This window comes from Pleurodeles waltl, chromosome 10 (genome assembly GCF_031143425.1).
Source record: "Pleurodeles waltl isolate 20211129_DDA chromosome 10, aPleWal1.hap1.20221129, whole genome shotgun sequence".
NCBI lineage: Eukaryota > Metazoa > Chordata > Amphibia > Caudata > Salamandridae > Pleurodeles > Pleurodeles waltl.
Window position 1 is genome coordinate 71,497,669 of NC_090449.1, and position 24,716 is coordinate 71,522,384.

The 24,716-nt window shown below is 44.1% G+C and overlaps 1 protein-coding gene across 5 annotated transcripts in view; it reads right to left on the minus strand.

Moving 5' to 3' along the window:
- E4F1 (E4F transcription factor 1) overlaps positions 1 to 24,716 on the minus strand; it is a 336,452-nt gene that overhangs the window by 136,360 nt on the left and 175,376 nt on the right. For all 5 annotated transcript variants that reach the window (XM_069209720.1, XM_069209718.1, XM_069209721.1 and 2 more), the window contains one exon: positions 15,346 to 15,544. In XM_069209720.1, coding sequence (XP_069065821.1) covers positions 15,346 to 15,544 — 199 coding nt within the window. The remainder of the gene's footprint in view (positions 1 to 15,345; positions 15,545 to 24,716) is intronic.

Consider the following 24,716-nt stretch of genomic DNA (forward strand, 5'->3'; position numbering starts at 1 on the left):
ACTTGGGGGTGAATTTCCCATTCGTGGACTTGTTGGTGGTCTCGCGAAAGGTTGTCTGCTAGTTGGTTTTGTATTCCTGGAATAAATTGTGCTATTAGGCGAATGTTGTTGTGAATCGCCCACTGCCAAATTTTTTGTGTTAGGAGGCACAATTGTGTTGAGTGTGTTCCTCCTTGTTTGTTTAAATAATACATTGTTGTCATGTTGTCTGTTTTGACAAGAATGTATTTGTGTGTTATTATGGGTTGGAAGGCTTTCAACGCTAGAAATACTGCTAACAGTTCTAGGTAATTGATATGAAATTTTGTTTGGTGTATATCCCATTGTCCTTGAATGCTGTGGTGATTGAGGTGTGCTCCCCACCCTGTCATGGAAGCATCTGTTGTTATAACGTATTGAGGCACTGGGTCCTGAAATGTCCGCCCTTTGTTTAAATTTTTGCTGTTCCACCATAGAAGCGAGAGGTATGTTTGGCGGTCTACCAACACCAGATCTTGAAGTTGACCCTGTGCCTGTGACCATTGTGATGCTAGACACTGTTGTAAGGGTCGCATGTGTAGTCTTGCGTTTGGGACAATGGCTATGCATGATGACATCATGCCTAGAAGTTTTAGCACAAATTTTGCTTGTATCTTTTGGTTTGGAAACATAGCACTTATTACCTTGTGGAATGCCTGCACTCTTTGTGGACTTGGAGTGGCAATTCCTTTTGATGTGTTGATGGTTGCTCCTAGATATTGTTGTGTTTGACACGGTTCTAGGTGTGATTTTGCATAGTTGATGGAAAACCCCAGTTTGTGAAGGGTTTGTATGACAAATGTGGTGTCGTTTGCACATTTTTTTACTGTGTTGGTCTTGATTAGCCAATCGTCTAGGTAAGGGAACACATGTATCTGTTGTCTTCTGATGTGTGCTGCTACTACTGCTAGACATTTTGTGAACACTCTTGGTGCAGTTGTTATTCCGAATGGCAACACCTTGAATTGGTAATGTATTCCTTTGAATACGAACCGTAGGTACTTTCTGTGAGAAGGGTGTATTGGTATATGAAAGTACGCATCCTTTAGGTCTAATGTGGTCATGTAATCTTGCTGTTTGAGCAGTGGAATGATGTCTTGTAGTGTGACCATGTGAAAATGGTCCGATATGATGTAGGTATTTAGTGTCCTGAGATCTAATATTGGTCTTAATGTTTTGTCTTTTTTTGGAATTAGAAAGTACAGGGAGTAAACTCCTGTGTTTTTTTGTTGTACTGGTACTAACTCTATTGCATCCTTTTGCAGTAGTGCTTGAACTTCTAGTCCTAAAAGTTCTAAATGTTGTGGAATTCTATGCAATAGCCATGTTGGATTATTGCTAATACCCAATTGTCTGTTGTAATCTGTTGCCAAGATTGGTAGAATTGGCTTAGTCTTCCCCCCACTGGTGTTGAGTGAAGGGGTTGCGTGACTTGAAAGTCACTGTTTAGGTGGAGGTGTTTTTGGAGTCTGGAATCTTCCCCTACTCCTTGGGAATTGACCCCCCCCGATATCCCCTGAAACCTCCCCTTTGGAAGGAACCCTGATATGGTGTGGTTCTTGTTTGTTGGCTGGTGGTGTCTGTGGGTTGGCCACGAAACCCCCCTCTAAATGGAGTTTTTCCTGAAAGAGCCTCTGCTCTGCGGGGAGTAGAGTGCGCCCATGGCCTTGGCCGTGTCTGTGTCCTTTTTAAGTTTTTCAATGGCTGTATCCACTTCAGAGCCAAAAAGTTGTTTCTCGTTGAAGGGCATATTAAGGACAGCCTGCTGGATTTCAGGTTTGAAGCCTGAAGTGCGTAGCCAAGCGTGTCTCCTTATGGTGACAGCAGTGTTGACTGTTCTTGCTGCAGTATCGGCTGCGTCTAGTGAAGAGCGGATTTGATTGTTTGAGATCGTTTGTCCCTCTTCAACTATTTGCTGCGCCCTTTTTTGGTATTCCTGGGGAAGATGGTCTACGAGAAGTTGCATCTCGTCCCAGTGTGCGCGGTCATATCTGGCCAGCAGCGCTTGTGAATTTCCGATGGGCCACTGGTTGGCTGCCTGTGATGCTACTCTTTTTCCTGCCGCATCAAATTTTCGGCTTTCTTTGTCCGGAGGTGGGGCGTCGCCAGATGTATGTGAATTTGCTCTCTTGCGAGCTGCCCCTACTACCACGGAGTCAGGTGGTAACTGCGAAGTAATAAACACTGGGTCTGTGGGTGGTGGTTTGTATTTTTTATCCACCCTTGGGGTGATGGCTCTTGATTTTACGGGCTCTTCAAAAATTTGTTTTGCGTGCCGTAACATCCCTGGTAGCATTGGGAGACATTGATATTGGCTGTGTGTAGCCGAGAGGGTGTTAAATAAAAAATCATCCTCTATAGGATCGGAATGCAGTTGGACATTGTGGAATTCTGCTGCCCTAGCCACCAGTTGCGAGTATGGGGTACTGTCCTCTGGCGGTGACGGCTTTGTGGGGTATGACTCGGGATCATTGTCCGGCACTGGGGTGTCATACAGGTCCCAAGCGTCTTGATCCTGATCGTCATGACTTATGGTAGTGTGCGCTGGTGAGTGCATTTGTGGCGGTGTTTGTGCCGGCGATGCCTGTGGTGGAGAGGGCGGAGGCGTGACTTTTTTAACCACTTTGGCTTGTGGTTGTGCGTCATCCTTTGGAAGTCCGATCCTTCTTTTCCTCATGATTGGGGGAAGGGTTGATATCTTCCCTGTGTCTTGCTGGATGTACAGTCTCTTTTGTGTGTAGTCCGATTCTACACTTTGGAGCTCTTGTCCAAATCTGTGCATTTGGCCACTTATTCCTTGTTCCTCTGAGTAGGATGAAGGTGTGGTATTTTTCGGCGCCGAGAGAGAATCTTTTTTCGTTTTCGGCACCGACAGAATTTTTGTTCCTTTCGGCATGGATTCTCGGTGCCGATGTTTTTCGGTGCCGGTATCTTGTTTTTGTCTCTCGGAGCCGCTTTCTCGGCTCTGAGGTTGCTCCATGGCGGTCCCTCGACCGGAGTCGGGTGTCTTCGCTATGGGCGTGCCCTTTTTCGGCGCCTTCGACGGGTCGCCTGTTTTATGGGTCGAGCCATGGCCTGTTGGCAGTGGCGTCCCCTGGGCTTTCGGTTTGTCGATGGATTTACTTTGACGTCTTACTCACAGTTTGTTGCTGTTGTTCGACGTCGGAGTCTCCGGATTCTGATTCCGGAACCGAGAATGTTTCCTCTTCCTCGTCGAAACGTTGTTTTGTCGACGTGGACGCCATTTGTTGACGCCTGGCTCTTCGGTCCCGGAGTGTTTTTCTGGACCGGAAGGCTCGACAGGCTTCACAGGTATCCTCCTTGTGCTCGGGGGACAAGCACAAGTTACAGACCAAGTGCTGATCTGTATAAGGATACTTACTGTGACATTTTGGGCAGAAACGAAACGGGGTCCGTTCCATCGGCTTCGATGTCGCACGCGGTCGGGCCGACCAGGCCCCTGATGGGGGATCGAAACTACCCCAAAGTCTTCCGATGATCGGTGTCGATGTACCTAACTATCCCGATACCGAACGGAACAATACCGACGCTTTCTTCCGAGATTCTGACTAACTTTCCGAACCGAAACACGGAGCGAAAAGGAATACGTCCGAACCCGACAGCGGAAAAAAACAATCTAAGATGGAGTCGACGCCCATGCGCAATGGAGCCGAGGAGGGAGGAGTCCTTCGGTCCCGTGACCAAAAAGACTTCTTCGAAGAAAAACAACTTGTAATACTCCGAGCCCAACACCAGGCAGCGGACTGTGCCAAACATGTGTATCTGCAGCAACATATGCCATCGAACCTGATGTTACGAACCATTTCCCTTTTCTGACCCAAAAAGGCTCTTCTGTGTTCAGCTGTCATACTACCTTTTTACAGCACTTGCCTTGAGGTTGAACCTTGACGTACCACCCACAGTCTGTGTCTTTGTTGAGTTTCCTCTATGGCTTGATAAACAGGAATTTGTCCAAACGGATTAACATGTGACAGCTGGACTGCAAAGCATGCGCTGATGAAGTTGTGGTGTATCTCTGAATGTTTCATTGCAAGTAATGTCATTTCGGCATAGTATACAGGAAGATATCTAGCGTAATTCATCCTGTCATTCGCAAAACACCATGGGATCATAGAGCATACGGCGGTAAGAGGTAAATGCCAATTTCCTTCTTGAGCAGCATGCTGCACAGCCAGCAAGACGTTTTCAACAATATCCAGGTACTAAATCCAAAATGCAGAGAGATCTCCATGGTCACGTTGCAGATATTTCATGAATACATCCCAAAGCAGTTTTACTTCAGCAAAAGCAGCATTCTGCAAGAGGTTGTCTAATCTCTGTTGGCAGACGTCTTTTGTAAATACCTTACCATCCTCAATGAAGGAGTAAACTACATGAATGTTCTCTTCGTAAATCTCCACCCAGGGCATAAATTCCAACCAAGCCAGTCTCAACATAGTTTCATACTTGTGTACACGATTGACAGGATGTGCTTGTTTCAGTCTTCATGATGCTGCAAGTCATTAACCACCAGCTCGAAAAAAAAAAAAATATATATATATACATTTTACTTGGTGTACTTAATATAATCATAATTACTGTAATTATCAATCTATATAATCACAGTTACTGTAATTTGCAATAATAAAGTTCACAATAATAAAAATGGGAACATTTTCATTTACATCAAGGTATCCTGGGAGGTGAACGGTAACTCACAAAAGACAGAGTTATGACTTTCTATCACATATTCCATCTCTAGGCATCCATAACTTGCCAATAAATCTTATTAGAATCCATCACCCCAAGTGGTACCGATAACATGGTTGGCTGAAGGCCTAAACTGCAGTCCAATACACTATACAGGACAGCAAATTGATGGCACTTAGTCAAACAGAGGCAATATCACTTCTTTTGGGCACACTTGAGAAAACAGAAAAGCCCCTCCCATTTGGATGAGATGAGTGATTTGAGAGAAAGGTATCCCACTTTTTTCAAGTTGGTCATGCGGCCCTTTAGATGATTAAGGTAGACGTACTGTAGGAATTCAGTGTCTAACTCAGCAATAGTAGGGAGAGCAGTAGAATCTTGCTTGACATTCTGGAGAGGAGGTCCAATTTGCTGGGATGCGTCACGTACAATCAAGAAGTGTAGCATTCCATCACGGACACGGTGGACCCACCAGACGAGGGAATCAGAGAAACAGCATAGGTAAGTGATGGTGATTGTAGAAAGCTGGCACTCCATATAGTGTACTAAAATGAGGTACACTGTGCAGAGACTTTAGGTATCCCTTACTAGTGCATCCAACACAATTTGTGGAGAAGAGGGAAAAAAAAAAAAATACAGATTTTCATATTCATTTAGACAGCAAGAACTTCAGGATCAGATGAGTACTTTGTAAGTTGGCGATTTTCAAAAACAGAAAATGCAGCTGTCAGATGGGAAGCACGAGCCTCAAATGTGGTAATTTTATCGTATGGAAGAAACATACACTGCCTGGGGTCACTTGCAAACAACTTACAGGACTGTTCTTCTGGAATTAATGTACGTAGGGGCCAAGGACCAAGAAACCATCAACAGTTCAAGTGTACCTGCCCGGGTGCAGAGGCGATTCCAGCAATGGTAGCCTCGAACAATACATGCTAAGGTCAATGGGGAAAAGTACCTGTAAGAAAAGGCTGCAAAAGGGGACTAGGGAACCAGTCAGGTAAAACCCAAAGAGAGGGGATGAAAGGTTGGTGCAGCTCAGCTCTTGAGGGTTTCAGAATCGCAGAGACATCATCGGTTTCAATGGTCTCAGGGCGGGGAGCTCAAGTGCACAAGTCTTTTGTCCTGCAGGATGGCAAGTTTGAGGCTCTCACATTTCTTGGGGCACCTGCAGAAGAAAGAAAAAACACAGCAAGACCACTTCTAGCAAAAAGTGGGCCCCTCTTGAAGTTCCTCGACATGCAGTTAAGTTTTGACAGCTGTGGTGAACATGGCCTTGGTGCTTGCAACGGCTTTCGGTACCCTGGGTATTGGTGTGGGGGAGCCTCTGAGGCAGATCAGCCTCTTGACGACTGGATGGATCAACGGAGCTGACCGCCAGAACACTCACTCACCTCTTCCTGGGCTGCTGCTGTGTCACTGGACCTGGTGGTCAATAGATAGTTGAGCTAGACTGTGCAGTCAGTGCCTTCAGGGAAGTGTCTCCTCCACTTTAAGGGAGACGCTGGCTGGTTCGTGAAGTGCTGCCAGCCCCCCAAAGCACTAGGAGGATGCACAGCTTCAGGATGAGTTGGGTCTTCGCAACTGTTGGGACAGAAGCAGGCAGGGTTTGTCACTAAATCCACAGCTAATCCACAGATCTTGAGTCTTCGGCTTGCCTTTGTCGTCCTTGTAGTCTGGCGAATCTGATTTTCTGGTGCTCCCCTAAAGTCTGTATTTAGGGGCCTTTATGGGAGTGTAGGGTAGTAGCCAATGGACTACTTATACTCTGGGGTCACTATGCCCAGTATATATGACAACTTCCTCTGGGAAGCAGGCATAACCCTGTCCCAGAGTTCCTAACTCGGCCATCACCAAGATGGCAGATTTCTAAATGTCGTGTCCACATCAGGCAACTCACCTTAGGGGTGGTGCTGACCTGATGGTGGACTCATCTCAGACTACTAATTTTCCCGCCTGTCCAGGTGCCAAATGGGCCCTGGAGCAGGGGGGGGGGGGGGGGGGGGGGGGGGGGGGGGGGTCGGGTCAGCATCTCCTTTCTGAGAGAAGCCAGATCTGCATACCAATGGTTGTGGCTTCTTTGAAGCACCCTGACTTGGAATGCAGATTTGCAGGTCGTTCTGTTGGGAGGGGTGCGCTAACACCCTTGCCAGAGCAGGCTTCTTTCCCGTCTGCCTGAGAGCAAAGGCTCTCGCCCTTGGGGGTCAGAAACCTTTCTACTGGTGGTAGGCTTGTTAAAACTAGTCAGCGAGCACACATGCAGAGGGCAGGTTTCCAGGGGGCACTTCTAAGATGCCCTCTGCGTGCATGTATTAATAAATCCATCACTATCTCCGGTGAAGCCATCATATACCTGAGGCAACTCGTATTGACCAGTGCCCTGCACACGTATTTAGAATGGCTTCCCCGGGCACTTACTATGGCTAAGAACTGAAAGGTATAGTAGGGGCATATTTGCTCATGCAGCTATGTCCTCACATATAATATAATGCACCTTGCCTCAAGACTAAGGCCTGCTGTACGGGTGGCTTACAAATATTACAGGCAGTGCTAAAGGACATGGCAAACAAGTGTTTTCACTTTTTGGAGCACCTTGGCACGCAGCCTGCGGGGCAGTCTGCATGAGTTTGGTGCTGGGTCTGTTAGAGTGGCACAAGCTATGCTGCAGCTCTTAGGGGCCCTCTTTAGTACTTATGTCATAAGTACAAGAGGTACCATTTACTAGGTTCTTACAAAAGGTGCTAAAGGCCTCATCACCTGGGGGATCAAGTGACCAGTGGTCTTGTCTTTGGGGAAGGAACACTGGCACTGGAGACCTGGTTTGCAGGAACCCAATGTACTTCAGTCAAATATGCATCAAAAACCAGGTGGAAAGTGAGGGGGTTTCTGCAACCAGTACCCAGTTTCCTACAGGTACATTGAAATATGAATCATCCAAGTCTATTCAACTTAGTGATAAGCAATACTTTCTGATAAGCAGAAGAATTTCCTGTGATGTGACCATGCAGAAACTACGATTCTTTATAAATGTGTACAGTGCCCTTAAGCCCTACACTGGAAACATTCTCCAGATTATTTTTTTTTAAATAGGAAAAAAAAAAAATAGTGAGTAATATCCCTTGTTTACTTCCTCCAACTTCACCCTTTCGGGTAGGATTTTTTTTTGTGCCTTCTCTGCCTTTACCTCTTAAGTGCCTGCGTCTCATTTATTGGTGGGACATGACCATGCGCTACAATGTCCAATAACCATCTATCTGATGTTATCTGCTGCCAAGTTTTCAAATAAAACTTCATTTTGTTCCTCAAACTTGATGCTGAATGTTGGGGATACTACCCCCTCAGGAAGTCATGATCTTCCTCTTTTGTCCTCACATTTTGAAGGTCGAATTTCTCTTCGAATTATCCTTGTCCCTGGCTCTAGCCTTGTCCCCTGTCACTGATGCTTTGCCTGCTGTTCATATGAACTGTACTGGTCATATGATCTGTATTGCCTGTAGGGCTGAGAAAAAAAAAAAAAAAAAACACAACCACACACAAATAGCCTCATCCACTTTTGCAAAAACATTACTGCCATCAAGCGGCATGTCCATCACTCGTGCCTGGACTTCTAATCTACAAAATGTGCTCTTTAACAAGCCATACCTCTGCAGGACAGTCATATTCCCAACCTGCCTAAATGTGCAAGTTGAAGCATCTACTGCCGCATCCATCAATGAAGCAGATGCTTGTTCTCCATCTCTCAATAGTGCCCTTGCTTTCTTCATTCACTAAAAAAAGGTTCCATATGATCTAGGTTGTGGTGGTTGCAATGGTATTGACAACACCAAAACCGATTCCTATGTAGCTTCCACTTCCCTATCTTATTTCCTTCACTAAACCCTTCGATGTAGTGTGTGCGACTAATATTTGCTTCCTTTATATCATCAACTTGCCGTTTGACAGCAAGTTAATCTATGGTAAACCGCTTCTCGACAGCACTTCCTTTGTTGACAGCATTTTACCGGATAGGTCTCACTCACTGTAAAGAAATGGCTCCCTGTTGCAGTTACCCCCCACTTTTTGCCTGATACTGATGCTGACTTGACTGAGAAGTGTGCTGGGACCCTGCTAACCAGGCCCCAGCACCAGTGTTCTTTCACCTAAAATGTACCATTGATCCCACAATTGGCACACCCTGGCATCCTGATAAGTCCCTTGTACCTGGTACCTCTGGTACCAAGGGCCCTGATGCCAGGGAAGGTCTCTAAGGGCTGCAGCATGTATTATGCCACCCTAGAGACCCCTCACTCAGCACAGACACACTGCTTACAAGCCTGTGTGTGCTAGTGAGAACAAAATGAGTAAGTCGACATGGCACTCCCCTCAGGGTGCCATGCCAGCCTCTCACTGCCTATGCAGTATAGGTAAGACACCCCTCTAGCAGGCCTTACAGCCCCAAGGCAGGGTGCACTATACCATAGGTGAGGGTACCAGTGCATGAGCACTGTACCCCTACAGTGTCTAAGCAAAACCTTAGACATTGTAAGTGCAGGGTAGCCATAAGAGTATATGGTCTGGGAGTCTGTTTTACACGAACTCCACAGCACCATAATGGCTACACTGAAAACTGGGAAGTTTGGTATCAAACTTCTCAGCACAATAAATGCACACTGATGGCAGTGTACATTTTATTGTAAAATACACCACAGAGGGCACCTTAGAGGTGCCCCCTGAAACTTAACCAACTATCTGTGTAGGCTGACTGGTTCCAGCAGCCTGCCACACTAGAGACATGTTGCTGGCCCCATGGGGAGAGTGCCTTTGTCACTCTGAGGCCAGTAACAAAGCCTGCACTGGGTGGAGATGCTAACACCTCCCCCAGGCAGGAGCTGTAACACCTGGCGGTGAGCCTCAAAGGCTCACCCCTTTGTCACAGCCCAGCAGGGCACTCCAGCTTAGTGAAGTTGCCCGCCCCCTCCGGCCACGGCCCCCACTTTTGGCGGCAAGGCTGGAGGGAACAAAGAAAGCAAGGAGGAGTCACTGGCCAGTCAGGACAGCCCCTAAGGTGTCCTGAGCTAAGGTGACTAACTTTTAGAAATCCTCCATCTTGCAGATGGAGGATTCCCCCAATAGGGTTAGGATTGTGACCCCCCTCCCCTTGGGAGGAGGCACAAAGAGGGTGTACCCACCCTCAGGGCTAGTAGCCATTGGCTACTAACCCCCCAGACCTAAACACGCCCTTAAATTTAGTATTTAAGGGCTACCCTGAACCCTAGAAAATTAGATTCCTGCAAACTACAAGAAGGACTGCCTAGCTGAAAACCCCTGCAGAGGAAGACCAGAAGACGACAACTGCCTTGGCTCCAGAAACTCACCGGCCTGTCTCCTGCCTTCCAAAGAACTCTGCTCCAGCGACGCCTTCCAAGGGACCAGCGACCTCTGAATCCTCTGAGGACTGCCCTGCTTCGAAAAAGACAAGAAACTCCCGAGGACAGCGGACCTGCTCCAAAAAGACTGCAACTTTGTTTCAAGGAGCAGCTTTAAAGACCCTGCAATCTCCCCGCAAGAAGCGTGAGACTTGCAACACTGCACCCGGCGACCCCGACTCGGCTGGTGGAGAACCAACACCTCAGGGAGGACCCCCGGACTACTCTACGACTGTGAGTACCAAAACCTGTCCCCCCTGAGCCCCCACAGCGCCGCCTGCAGAGGGAATCCCGAGGCTTCCCCTGACCGCGACTCTCTGAAACCTAAGTCCCGACGCCTGGAAAAGACCCTGCACCCGCAGCCCCCAGGACCTGAAGGACCGGACTTTCACTGGAGAAGTGACCCCCAGGAGTCCCTCTCCCTTGCCCAAGTGGAGGTTTCCCCGAGGAAGCCCCCCCTTGCCTGCCTGTTGATCCGTTGATCTCTCATAGACTAACATTGCAAACCCGCCGCTTGTTTCTACACTGCACCCGGCCGCCCCCGCGCTGCTGAGGGTGAAATTTCTGTGTGGGCTTGTGTCCCCCCCGGTGCCCTACAAAACCCCCCTGGTCTGCCCTCCGAAGACGTGGGTACTTACCTGCAAGCAGACCGGAACCGGGGCACCCCCTTCTCTCCATTCTAGCCTATGCGTTTTGGGCACCACTTTGGACTCTGCACCTGACCGGCCCTGAGCTGCTGGTGTGGGGACTTTGGGGTTGCTCTGAACCCCCAACGGTGGGCTACCTTGGACCAAGAACTGAACCCTGTAAGTGTCTTACTTACCTGGTAAAACTAACAAAAACTTACCTCCCCCAGGAACTGTGAAAATTGCACTAAGTGTCCACTTTTAAAATAGCTATTTGTGAATAACTTGAAAAGTATACATGCAATTGAAATGATTCAAAGTTCCTAATGTACTTACCTGCAATACCTTTCAAACAAGATATTACATGTTAAATTTGAACCTGTGGTTCTTAAAATAAACTAAGAAAATATATTTTTCTATAACAAAACCTATTGGCTGGATTTGTCTCTGAGTGTGTGTACCTCATTTATTGTCTATGTGTATGTACAACAAATGCTTAACACTACTCCTTGGATAAGCCTACTGCTCGACCACACTACCACAAAATAGAGCATTAGTATTATCTCTTTTTACCACTATTTTACCTCTAAGGGGAACCCTTGGACTCTGTGCATGCTATTCCTTACTTTGAAATAGCACATACAGAGCCAACTTCCTACACTCACCAACGATTTTCCGCTCGGCATTAACACCTTCAACAACTCTTTCAAGGATAGGGAATCTAACCTGGTCCTATCCATCAGTATCTTTGCCACATAGCTCGACGATGCAGTCAGCAGTCACTCTTCTTTGCGGCAACAAAGCGCTCTCGCCTCTTGGTGACTTATGAACCTTTTCCATTGCTGACAACCTGTTTCATTGACGTGTTCTCATCACCTTTCCTTCTTGACACTTTAGTATCAGAAACTGAGCTACTTTAGATGTTATAAATAGTACCTCTTCTTTTGCAGGACCTTCACTGTTTCGCCTTGTGCACTTAGGAGTCCGACATCTGGTCAAAAGCAATCTTAACAGCAGAGTCAGAGTCCTTTATTCTACTTTTTTGATGTACCACCTTTCCTCAGAATAGCACGAGTTAGGCATCTCTCTCTATCTTTTAGAGTCTTTGTCGAAAAATTCCTGAGATACTGCAAACTGCTGGCCAGCTCTCAATGTGCAAGCAGTATAAGCACTTTGTATACGACTCCTCCACATAAATCTTTTATCCACATGACTTTCGGGCCTTGAGCAAAGACTTTAATCCCTGCTCCAGGCATAATGTGGACAAAATATTCAAATCTTCTGTCTTCTCTTCTCTCCACAGAGCTGTTAAAGAGGATTCCTCAAACCTGAAAATGCAGTAGAAAAATCTGACACCTAGAAGCATCAGTGAAGGGAACAGCTGGGTGGGGGTGGTCCTGATTGGCTGGCGTTTGAATAACAATGATGTGGGTAGGTTGAGTTAAGTTTCATTGAGTGTCAATGTAAAGGAATGCTTATGTGTACTGCTGTTTGTAAAGTTACAGGGGTGCTCAGTCTGACGAGGAAGTATTCAAGCTTGTGAATCTTCATCTAGAACAGGGTAATGACACGTACATTCTAGGTGGCACACAGTGGATTATGGGTAGTTTTATAGCAGCTACAGCCAGGTCTCTTCTAGGTGTACTAACTTAATTATTCCAAGGATCTGTTTTTCACCTCATGGTCACAGGTTTCAATCCTGGCAGGTCCACTTATCCTATCATCCTTCCAAGGTCAATAAAATGAGTGACATTGAGCTGGGTAACAATGAACATCTGTTATTTCAGTGCCAAGAGACTCAAGATTGAATGTGTGCCTCATAAATAAATATTCTGTCATACAGACTAAAGCTGAAAGAAAGGTGGTCAGATACTAAGCCTCAAGCCATTTTTTTCCAGTCAGTCAACCTGATAGAAGAGGTGGATGAATGGTTGGGGAGGTTGCAAGTATTCTCATGGCACAGTTTATAATATTGTTCAGAGACAAAAGGTGAAGCCCAAGAGCAGGCTAGTCCAATAATCCATCTTGTTAATCAATGTTTTGCCTATCCTGAATGAGGGGGGGTGGGGCTGGATTTTTACATAGGCTCAGTATTTTCTTAACAGGTGGAAGCCGAACGGAAGTGGTAAAAAGTCAAAGCAGTAGAGGAAGAAAAGAAAAAGATCTGTTGCAGAAGAAATCAGCATGAGCGATTGGAGTGTTAGTCAATGGCAAATAGCCGTGACAGTGCAATGAGCATGGTAACAAGGTAGGGAAGGAGAAGAATATTTGGGAATCAACAGCATATAGGCAGTGCCGCTGTGAAGTAGTAGGAAACAACTGAGAGATGTTTCAGTAAAGTGGCACACACACAATTCAGAATGAAGTAGTTTGAGGAGAAAATTAGATGGAAGAGACAGAATTCAGTGAGTAAAGTCAAGGTGCTCAAGTGTTTTAGAGAAAAAGGGAGGCAAATCACTAAGTACAATTTAGAGGGAGACAATGGTTCAACTCGCAGTCTGCTGTATTTTAAGGAGATGAATTAACATAACAGATTTGGCAGCACTGTGATTAGGTGCCTAATTTGAGAGAGTAGATGAACATTGAAGAGATCCTTAGAAGACAGAATACAATGTTTCATTGAAGGAAAGTATCAGATTGAGCACAAGAAGGATTGGACTTTATGAAGGTTGTGCACCACTGGCACTTGAAGGGAGAAAGATCACCACATCTACATTGAAGGAGCTATGACTGATTAGGAAATGTTACATGTAATCCTAGATTTCCATCAATGGCATTCTCACAGAAGTCCTAGAAGAATGTTCTTACCCACGTGCGGGGACCCAAGAAAACATCTTTTGACTAGAAGAATGTCAGTCTATAAATGGTGGAAGGCAGTTCAATGTTACACAGTCTGGTTACATTTTCAATAATCAGTAGACTAGCAACCTTTTGCTGAACTTTCCGTAAGTAAAAAAAAAAAAAAAAAACTGTCTAAATAGCAGTAAGAGCATACTGGAAGACATTTTTTTTGCCAATTAGACATAATCCTTCTCCATAGGATTTGAATCTGATTCAATTCAATTTCATTGCTACCCTGTCTGAGCAAATACATAACACCTTCTTGCAGCACCTTTCCTGGAAGGTAGCTTTTCTGGTGAGAAATACTTTGTCAAGAATAATTTGTGAACTTCAAGCCCTTTCTTTAGTACGACCATGCACAGTTTTTTACAATAACAGTTTAACCCTAAGAACAAATTCCTCTTTCATGCCGAAAGTGATTGCAGACTTTCAGATAAACCAAACTATATCATCAACAGTATTTTTTTTTGTAATCCCTCTCACACATAGGGATCACTTTTCTTAGATGTCAGGAGAGACTATGGATTTTGTTTGGGCACAGCTAAAGACATTTGCAAGGCAAGCCAACTATCTGTTAATTAAGACCCACCCAGGACTGCTAAGGTTGACCAAAAAAAAAAACTAATCTCATTGGGTTAGTGTACTGAAACGAGGAACTACCTCACAGCACCCATTTGTTCATTTATTCGACTTTCATTATAAAGTAGTATGTGTGCGTGCAGCTTGATGTGACAAATGTCATTATGTTTATAAGGGGGATGTCTATTTTGGTTTTTGCCGCATTTTTTTCCTTTTTCATTCCATGTACAGTTCCATTTACTTGAGCATGGAATAGTGTTCAATAGGGAACATTTCAAGTACAGCTGAGAAAGCACAGAACCCTCTCACAATAGATGTTTGCCTAGTCTCTACCCTCTGCCTTTTCCAGAATATCAACTCAAGGCATTTCACCTGCTTTCTAGTTTCTATGTAGCCAAGGCTGTTGGTCGAATTTCTAATTCCCCCACACAAAAGACCACACAAAGACTGTACAGGACAGGTGGTATTCCTCTGTTCTTTGGCTAGATCATCAAACTTTCAAAACACTAACAAGCAGAAAACTAACACAACATACAATTTTTAACAAAAATATTACAAAAAACTGCAAACATTCCAAGTTCAGCAAAGCTGGAGCAACCTGTGAACACAGCGGATAGAAGCAGACGTGTGAAGGGGTGGACACAGTAATGTAAGCCTACATTATAACTACATTTCTCCAAAGCAAAAGTGAAAGTGTAAAGATTCAGGCAAAACAATGGTCTGGCACTGAAAGATTGCGGATCTCTTTAAGCAAGGACTGAAAAACAAAAACAAAGTGTCTGGTGGCTAGCGCTGATATTGTTCTGACTTCCAAACAGCCATTTGTGTTTCTCTAAAAATAAATATAATAAAAATCTGAAGCGCTCCAGGTGGGTCATGTGACTATATAAACATTCCCATTTTGGAGACCACCTGGTTCAGTTGTTACTGCATTTATTTGTCCATTTTCAAGAAAACAATTTAGCATTCTTTCAATGGTTTAAGTCAAATTGAATGATTTACAAAATATAATCAAGGGACACACTCCTCCCCCCGCTTTCATAAAAGCGCAAATCACAGCACACTTGTTTCTATAATACTGCAACAAGTATTTGGAATAGACTTGTTTTAATAACGATACTTACAGCAACCTAGCTGAAGTGATATATAGTGATAACAAATCTTACTTTTCGTCCTCAGGTGCCTGTTGAGTGTGCCATGTTCTGCAAACCCTCGCCCGCACTTGAAGCACTTGTAAGGTTTTTCACCTGTGTGGTGGCGGGTGTGGCGCACAAGAGAACCCTTCTCCCGGAAGCTCCTGGAGCAGAACTGACAGGCAAAGGGTTTGTCATCCATGTGTGTTCGAAAGTGAACCTGCTGGGCACTCTTGAAAAAGAAAGGGAATGAGAAAAGCAAATTTAAGAAAACTGGCTTTATAACAGAACCCGTCATAACTTCATATTACAAGAGTGGCAATAAAAAGGTCTTAACCTTTGAAAGAAGATTATTTCAGCAGATATGGAGAACTCTAAACACTATTCTCATCACTGAACAAACAATCAAGCTGAGTATATTTGAAACTCAATGAGATTACCAATTAAACCATCCTAACCCAGTCTTTCACACTGGGATCAATTTACCTTAATTGAAATCTCTGGCTTTGCAGTTTACTGTCAAAAGGAATGCACAAGCTACACCCACATCAGGAATGCAATGCTTCTTTAAAAACATCCTTCTCCTAAAGACATAGTAGCTTTCCAAAACATATGTACTCAAAGTTATCTGCAGCATTCCCACAATTATTTCAAAAGCAGCACCTTCCCAACATTTCATCTAGGCTATTTTGCTGCCCACTCCCTGTGACCGCCTACACTAGCCTCCACTTCCAATACCCTGGCAGCTTATATAATGTAGCAGAAGTCCGATACCATTAATTTCAATTGTGTTCAAACTGCTAACATCAAGCCAATTTCCTAATAGCGACTCAAGCGATTACAAGGCATGACTCTTTGGAACATCAAGTTCTCCTCCTACCACAGGAAGAAGGGAGAGATACAGTGCTCTCACAGTAAACCATATTTGAGATATTACTGTAGCAGTCTCATGTAACACTCCAGGAGAGAGACGAAAATGAAAATACAAAGAGACATAATTCAGAAAACATGAAAATCGGCCCAACAGAAAAAATAAAAAAATGATTTTATCTATAGTGAAAGGCAATTCTGCCTGAAATAAGAGGATGCCCTCAGCAGGATACACTGATACACTGGATTTCATTGTGTTCAAGGAAGCCCTGCATCTTCTATACTCTAGTAGATACCAACTTGCAGTCCTTAATCTGGAGCAGCAGACTATGAAAGATGTAGATTACCAACAAAAAAAAAAAAAAACCCTCCTCGACCCCCGAGTTCTCCTTTGGGAGACAACTGCCCAGGTACAGTTAGACAACCCTCTGCCTAAGGTGAGGCACTATAACCATGCATTTGAGGTTAAAGCTTCAGGAATAAACCTTTAGCCATTATTATCTTAATCTACTGCTAATTGTAGGAAACTGGACTTCTCTTTGCAGATGTCCCAACTTTTTGCCCCAATGAACTACTGGATGCTGGTTTTCGACTCAGATAGTGCACTGACGCCTGTTAACCAGGCTCCAGTGTCAGAGTTTTTTCCCCTAAAAACAAAATACCCAATTGTCCCCCAACTGGAAAGGACTTTAGCACCACTTTAAGTCCCTTCTAAATGGCAGCCCTGGTACTTAGGGCATGGGTACTAAAGAGGGTTCCTATGGGCCGCAGCATGTATCATGCCACCCTAAGGGAACCATTCTAAAACCTATGCAGATTTTGTGAAATGGTGTAAACCATTGTTAAAACACAGCACACACCCAGTGTGCAATGCCCAAATATATTGTACATCTTACATGCAAAACACCCCTATAACAGACCTTTAAGAGCCTTAAGGCAGGGTGCATTATAATATATGTGAGGGCATATCTATATGAGCAGATATGGCCCTGTGAGGTCTAGTTCTATATATTGCAAGTGAACAGAAAGCCATCTTAAAGTATGTACTAGACCCTGGTCACTACGAGTTACCCAGCCATATAATGACTCACTGAAAACTATGGTATTTGATCTCAAACACCTCCTCTTAATAACCCCATGCTGATGTCGGTATTGGATTTATTAGATATGCACCCAGAGGGCACCTTACGGGTGCCCTCTGAAACCTACTACTACTCTAATGTGCTGGCTAACTGGCATCAACCAGCCTGCCACCACAGACAAGCTTGACTCCCCTGGAGCTGACATCCATTCTGAGGACAGAAACCATGCCTGCTCTGGAAGTAGGTGTTATCACTACCCTTCAGCAGGATCGCTAGTAAATCAGCACATCTGGGCTGGAGGCTTCAAAACCTCTGCTGTCCTTTGATATGCGATCCTGGCTTCCCCCAGAGCTAGGGAATGTCACCCCTGCTGTGAGGTCCATTTGGTACCCGGTCTAGGGGGAAATTACCTATGCAGTAGGTGTGCTGCACTTTCAGGCTAGTCACACCCCTAAGGTGGGCTGCCTGATGTACTCCACGAAGGAAGAGTTCAAACATCTTTTTGGTGGAACTAGAAACTCTGGGACAGTGTTCTACCCACAGGAAGTGGTCACATAGAGGTTGTAGTCCCTCCAGGGGTAAGTGGCTCATTGGCTACTACCCTGCACTCCTCTAAATACCCCTACATTCAGTATTTAGGTGGCCCCCTGACACCAGGAACTCTGATTCGCCCAACTACAAGAAGGACAAAGAAGGGCCGAAGGAGCAAGAACTCTGGACTGGCTGAGGACTTGGCGAAAAACCCTGACTGCTCCTGTCCCGACAATTGCAAAGGCCCGAATCGCCCTGCAGCTGTGCATCTGCCCAGAGCCTTGGAGGACTGGCAGCATTTCAACTGCCTCCCACCCCCTTGCAAACTGCTGTCCTGTCCACCCAACCACCCCCTCCCCATACACCAAGCCACGTTTAGTGTACAGTGTAGACACCAAACACTGCCTAAGAAGACCTACTGGCGTGGGACATCAGCAACATGGCCAGCTCCGAGAGAGGCCCTGCTTTTTTGTTTTCTCCCATTACCAGGTCAACTCCAAGAAAGTGACAGTCTCCAGCGCCAGAGACCCACTCGACAAAACACCTTTGCACCTCAGCCCGAGTCCAAAAGAACAAACAATGACCCCTGGCATCAGAGACCCTCAAGAACTGACACACCCTTTTTCTGTTCAGCCACACTGGTCCCAACATGCAGGCCTTCTCTACCTGATTCTGCTCCCACTGACTTCCAACACCTAGCATCCAGGGCTACCACCGCTAGGAGCACCTCTGCACCTGGACACACCAGGACAAGGAATCCGAAACTGCTGGTGGATCTGTTTAACTTAAGTCCGAAGTGCAGTCCTAGAATTCGATCACAAGTGACCATGTGCGGTGTATGTGTTCCCTATAGCATAACATTACCGTGTTTGAGGTCCATGCCTCAGAAAATACAGATGTTAAATTTAAGTTTTGAAATATTGCTAAATTGAAAATTACTTACCTGATTTTAAAGATCTTGGTGTCTAAATTAATACGAAAGTGTTATTTTTCTAACTTGGTCTCGAGTTTTATTGTGTCAGTGTATGCCATTTATTGACTGTGTATTCAACAAATGCTTAGCACTACCCTCTGATAGGCCTAAACTGCTCAACTACACCATCACAAGAGAGCATTTAGGGTTTTGACTTTAACCTCTTTCAGCCAATAAGGGTCACTGTACTATCTGCACAATGTACCCCTGCATTGGTACACTCCACAGATAGCCAGCTTTCTACAATGATGAAAACTTGACAATTTCTCTCAGCAATTACCAGAGTTCTTACTGATGGAGATGTACACAAAAAGGTCCAGAACCTTGTTTTTACATTATAGTCTTCCTACAGCTGTGCAGGTAAGGGAGGAGTGTGTATCTGACAATAATATGTTGAGATATTGCTTTAATTCTAAAGTAATATTTTTAACAGGGCAGATGATTGTGTACAAAGGAAACTACAGACACTCTTAAGTAACACATTATCAGGGTAGGTGATTGTGTAAGAAGATTGCATATCGATGTGACAAGGACATCATGTTAAACTTTGGTTCCTTCTAGGAGTAGCTTACCTTATAGGATGTATAAAATGCCTGCAGGTGTCTCGTGGTAGTTAGAACTGCTTCTGTGTAGTATTTTGTACCTTCTCCTGGAGAAATCTCCCTCAGAATTGGCGCACACTTGTTTAATAGGATCTGGGCTCTTGTGTTTCAGGGAAAAGAGATGGCCAGACGAGAAGCATAAGAGGATATGTTCCAGCCTTATATGTGGGGTGATCAACCCTGTCATCAAAATCTTCTAGAATGGGAGCAAAATAGGCACCACAAGATAACCCAATACCAAGCATGCTGCCTGGGAAGCCCTAAAAGACGCAGAGATTATGTTTTAAGGTTGAACTGTCGAAAGTAGTTTAGCAAATTAAACTTCTTACTACAGAATTGTTATCTACAATGGGAGAACATCTAAAGGGAAACAGTGTTCCTTCCACATTTGGCATTTATCTGCTGTTTTTCCTTCCCCCTTAATTATGAAGTATAAAGTGATTATTCAACAGATTGACCTACATTTTAGTCCTATGTTTTAGATAAATTAAAAATAATAATAATAATAATAATAATAAGTGAGATGTATTTATCTTTCAATAAAGGTGTTCCAGAGGATTCTGTTTATTGGTGGTGATATTCTTGGTTTAAGAATTTGAATAACAATCCTGTGGTAGTAAATCAATTTTAGCCGATGAATGTCTACCCTATGCTGTACAGTAGTAGTTTATTACTGAATGTGAACATGTTAAGCTACAAATATGCACAATTCTACAAGGGACCATAGAGGGCACTTTCCTTGCCCCTGCTTGTTTTGATTTGATTATCACACAATTCTGAGTCAGAAATGAGAATTGTAGGATCCTATTTTTTACTCAGATTTTGATAGTCTTTATTCAAAAGAAAAAAAGCAAGGTAGTACAATACATTCACTTCCAAGAAAATGGGCAGTGGTTACCCCAACCAGTTATTTTAATATTCAGCAGCATGGCAGCTGAGAAAATAAGTTACTTACATGTAACTACCGTTCTCCAGTATTGGTATCGTTCACAGATTCACATGCTAAAATTGTTTCCAGTCATCAAAGTGGGAGTCTTCTAAAGCAGTTCAATACAGAACACATTGTCTTTTACCCATTATATAGGCTATCAGTTGATTAACTTATCCGCCTTGTTTATAAGGAACAAAAAACTCCTGTCCCCTCTAGAAAATTCACTCCTATTTTCAAGCACTAGTGGGAACTACATCCCTATATAATAAAGTGAGCCTCCATGGGGAGGAGGATTGGTCACGTGAATCTATGAAAGATACCAATACTAGAGAACAGTAGTTACACGTAACAATTTATTCTCTAGTATTGGATCTTTCATAGATTTACATGCTTGAATCAGAACAGACAGAAGTAATAGTATTTATATGAGCCACAAACACAATCGCTGACAGTGGGTATCAACATAACCCAACAAGGCTCGCCTTACTGGGGAAAAAAAAAAAAAAACGGCACAATATTGCTTATCACACAGCACGCATTACTGCTTAGCAAAGATTCCAGGCGCTAGTGATGTGTGAATGTATGCCTGTTTTTCCAGGTTGCTGCTAGGCTTATGATTAAATAGGAATCCCAGCTAATAAAGCGGTGGCGGTGGACACTGCTCTAGTAGAGGGTGCTTTGACTATTTGTAAGAGCCCTCCCAGATGTAAAATAGCAAAATGGGATAGCAGCTGGAGCTATGCTTGGTCTGGAAACTGGATCACCTCTGTGACGATTTATATATGCCACTAGCAATCGGTCTGTCTTTCTCAATTTGCTTTGTCGATGCAAATAAAACCTTATCCATATTTTTACACCTTATGTATGCAGCGATTTCTCTGCCATTTGTGAATTCGCAAACAAAGTTTTGAATACAATAGGTTAATTTAGATGGAAATCCGTAGGGACTTTGGGAATTAACCTGGATTAGTCCTTAGAATCACATCATCCTACTTAAACTGTAGTAAAGGTTCCTTAATGGTGAAAGCTTGAATGTCACTAACACTTCAGGCTGATATAAGGGCCAACAAAAATGCCACATTCCATGCAATAAACGTGACCTCTGCTCTATGTATAGGCTCAAATGGACTCTTCATTATCAGGAATAACAACTTCATGCCAAGTCATCAGAGGAGACTATCAGAAGGACGACTCCGAAAAGACATTAAGGAACTCCATAATCAGTGTACTAGTCCATAAGATTGAGATCCAGGCGTATGAAATTGCTGCTAGATGCATGTTACCAGAAGGATGAACTAAGCCTCACTTTGTCATTGACAAAAGGTATGGTAAAAATATGTTCTGGCAGTGCTGAGACAGGGTGCATATTCATTTTTTGGCACCATAAACAGAAAACACTTCCACTTTAATTTATGCGTTTTATTATTTGTGCAAACTCTAGCAGGACTGTCTCACCAGTCTTGAGGTATGTTTGTATTTGCGAACCTATGGCGTTCAGGAGCCACGCAGATAAGTGTAGAAAGTCAGGTTTGGATGAAGTACTTTGTTGTGGCTCATCGTCAGTAGCATCCTAGGAGGTTTCAGCTGGATGGTATGTGTCTCCGATAGTATTAGTAGTTACGTAAACCAGTGTTGCCTGGGCCATCGGAGAGCAATCAAAATTATTCAACAAGTTCCCTCTTCATTTTGTTGAGGAGTCTGGGTATAAGTGGGATGGGGAAAAGTGTATGCAGAGACCCCTGACCATCTTATTAAAAACGGATATCCTCACAACCCTTCTTTGAGGGTGCCAACTTGCATGGAACTGGCATTTACGGTTCAACTGTCTCACAAAGAGATCCAGCGTCCATTTGCACCCACTGAAAAAAGATTTTATTAAGATTGAACTCCCATTTGTGGCAGTCTGTTTAGGTTCTCCTCAATGTATCTGCCAAGCTGTTTGAACCCGGAAGACGTTCTGCTTGCAATTTTATTTTATGGGGCAAAGCTCATTTCCAGATTCTCTGCGCCTCCTTGGATAGGGACAGAGATCTTGTGCCCCCTCGATGGTTAACAGTGCTTACTGGTGGCGTATTACTGCTGATGAGCCCATTATCCTTGGCAGGAATGCTTGGAGGCTTAATGAAATTGCTCTTAGCTGTAGCAAATTGATATGCATTTTCTTTTGACTCCGACCACTTTCCACTTTGGAGCTCTTCTAAATGAGCACCCCAACCCAGTAGAGAAGCATCTTTGGTAATGACGATCACATATTTGAGACAAGAGTTAGTCCTGGTAACAGATTGCTGGCCTCTGTCCACCAGAGTAAAGCCTGGAGTGAGCTTGATGATTGTCAAACGGACTGTCTATTTGAATCCATTGTTTGTCCAATTCTTTGTGTAGAGGCCTTATTCTCAGATGAGTAAAAGGTACTAATGAGAAGGCAGAGGACATCATCCCTAGAAGCGAGCTGAAAAGGCCCACTGAAACAATTTCTCTTCAATACGCCTTTTCAGTCTTTCGTTTGATAAGCATGTCTAGTCTTGGAAGGTAGCTAAAAACATTATCCTTTTTGATGGATGAAGCAATGACTTCTGATGACTGACGGCTAAGCCGGGATTTTCTAACAATGCCAGACAAGTCGTCGTAGCTGTCGACACCTGCTGGGCAGTTGGTGCTTTCATGAACTAATTGTCGAGGTTCAGATTATTTGGAAACCCTTTTGCCTTAGGTGGGATGCCAATGGGGCTAGACATTTTGTTAAAACGTGGGGTGCTAATGAGCCCAAAATTGAGAACTTTGAATTGATAGCGAGTGCGGGCTACCCTAAATCTGAGAAATTTGAGATGCTTCGGATAAATAGGAATATGAAAGTGTGCATCCTGTAGATCTAAGATCGCCATCTAATCTCCATGACTGAAGAAATTAAGGATGTCTTGAAGGGTTATCCTATGGAAGGATTGTTTCTTCAGTTATTTGAGAGCTAAAATGGGTCACCATTCCCATGATTTCTTCAACGAAGTAGAAACATATTCCTTTTTGAGAGGGAGGAACTTTCTCGACTGCTCCTTTTTGTAACGTGGTGAACACTTCTTTCTGAAGTAGATGGTGGTGAGGTGGGTGCAACCTCTTTAGTGGAGTGTTGGATGGGGTCTGCATTAGTTCTAAAGTATGACCGTATGTGAGCCGATCTAATACCCATGTGCCTGATGTTATTTGCCTCAACTGTTGGGAAAATAGGCCATTTTTGCTCCCACAGGTTGATGGTTTGTACAGGATACAACTGGCAATTCTGTTATGCCACTACTTTCTGTCAGTGTCTCTTGTTTGGGGTGTTTGCATCCTCCTTGGTGGTTACTTTGTGTAGGTTGCTACTGCCGGCGATCTACGAGGATGTTGGTAGGCTCTGTATTGTTTGGGAAGGGGTTGATAATGTTAATGCTACTAGTATCCTCATCTGTATGAAAAGGCAGCTCTTCCATCAGCCCCTCAACAGGGCGTCTTTATTTGCAAGGTGCACCCAAGAACCTTGCGGTATCTATGTCCACCTTTGCTTGCAAAATGTCAACATGCTTCCCAAACAATACCTCTCCATCACATGGTATGTCTAAAAGTTTTCTCCACACTTTATGCATAAATGACATAGCCTTCAGCCATCCTTGATGCTTATGAACTGCAGACCATGGCAATTGCCTGAATCCTCTTAATGTTAAATCCATAGCACAAACTATGATTTGGTTCTTTCTCCTAGCAAGATCTTCTTTGCTTCCCCTTTATCTTTAGGTAAAAGTTAGCGTATGGGCCGCTTGAAAAGTGGTTGTTGACGTTGTTGAAAATCTTTGGTCAATATTATCAAGGCATCTGCCTTCTCCATCGTGGGGGCGTTGATACTGGCTTTCAAGGATTCTCTGACTGAATCTGGCTTTGGGTGCCCCACCAGACAGGAGAGTCCTCCAGTGCCTTATATTTTTTAAAAAAAGACTAAGACAGCAGGTACTGTTGCAAGATTATTAATTTTTGCAACTTCCTTCCAAATGTAGTACACTGTAGGTATTGCTCTAATAGATTTTTTAATAAGTTCCTTAAAATCATACAAGAATGTCCTTGCTTAATTGTTAAAGGTAATTGAAATCTTTTTGTGTCTCTCTCTATGAAACTATGGAAGCCTCTAATTTCAGGTGGAGTCTACCAGTTGTGATGCAGGAGGAGATGGTGTCAGAATCACATTATCAGAAGATGATGGATCTTCCATGGGAGGCACTGCAATATTGGAGGTCTGAGCCATTCTGGGAGTTACACGTCATGATAGAGGACAAGGAGTTACAGGTGGTGATATAGGACAAGGAGTTATCAGCATTGTAGCCTGAGATGTACGCAGAGACACTGATTTTGCAGGTTCTGGGAATGGTTTATAATAATCCTGTAACATGCCCTGT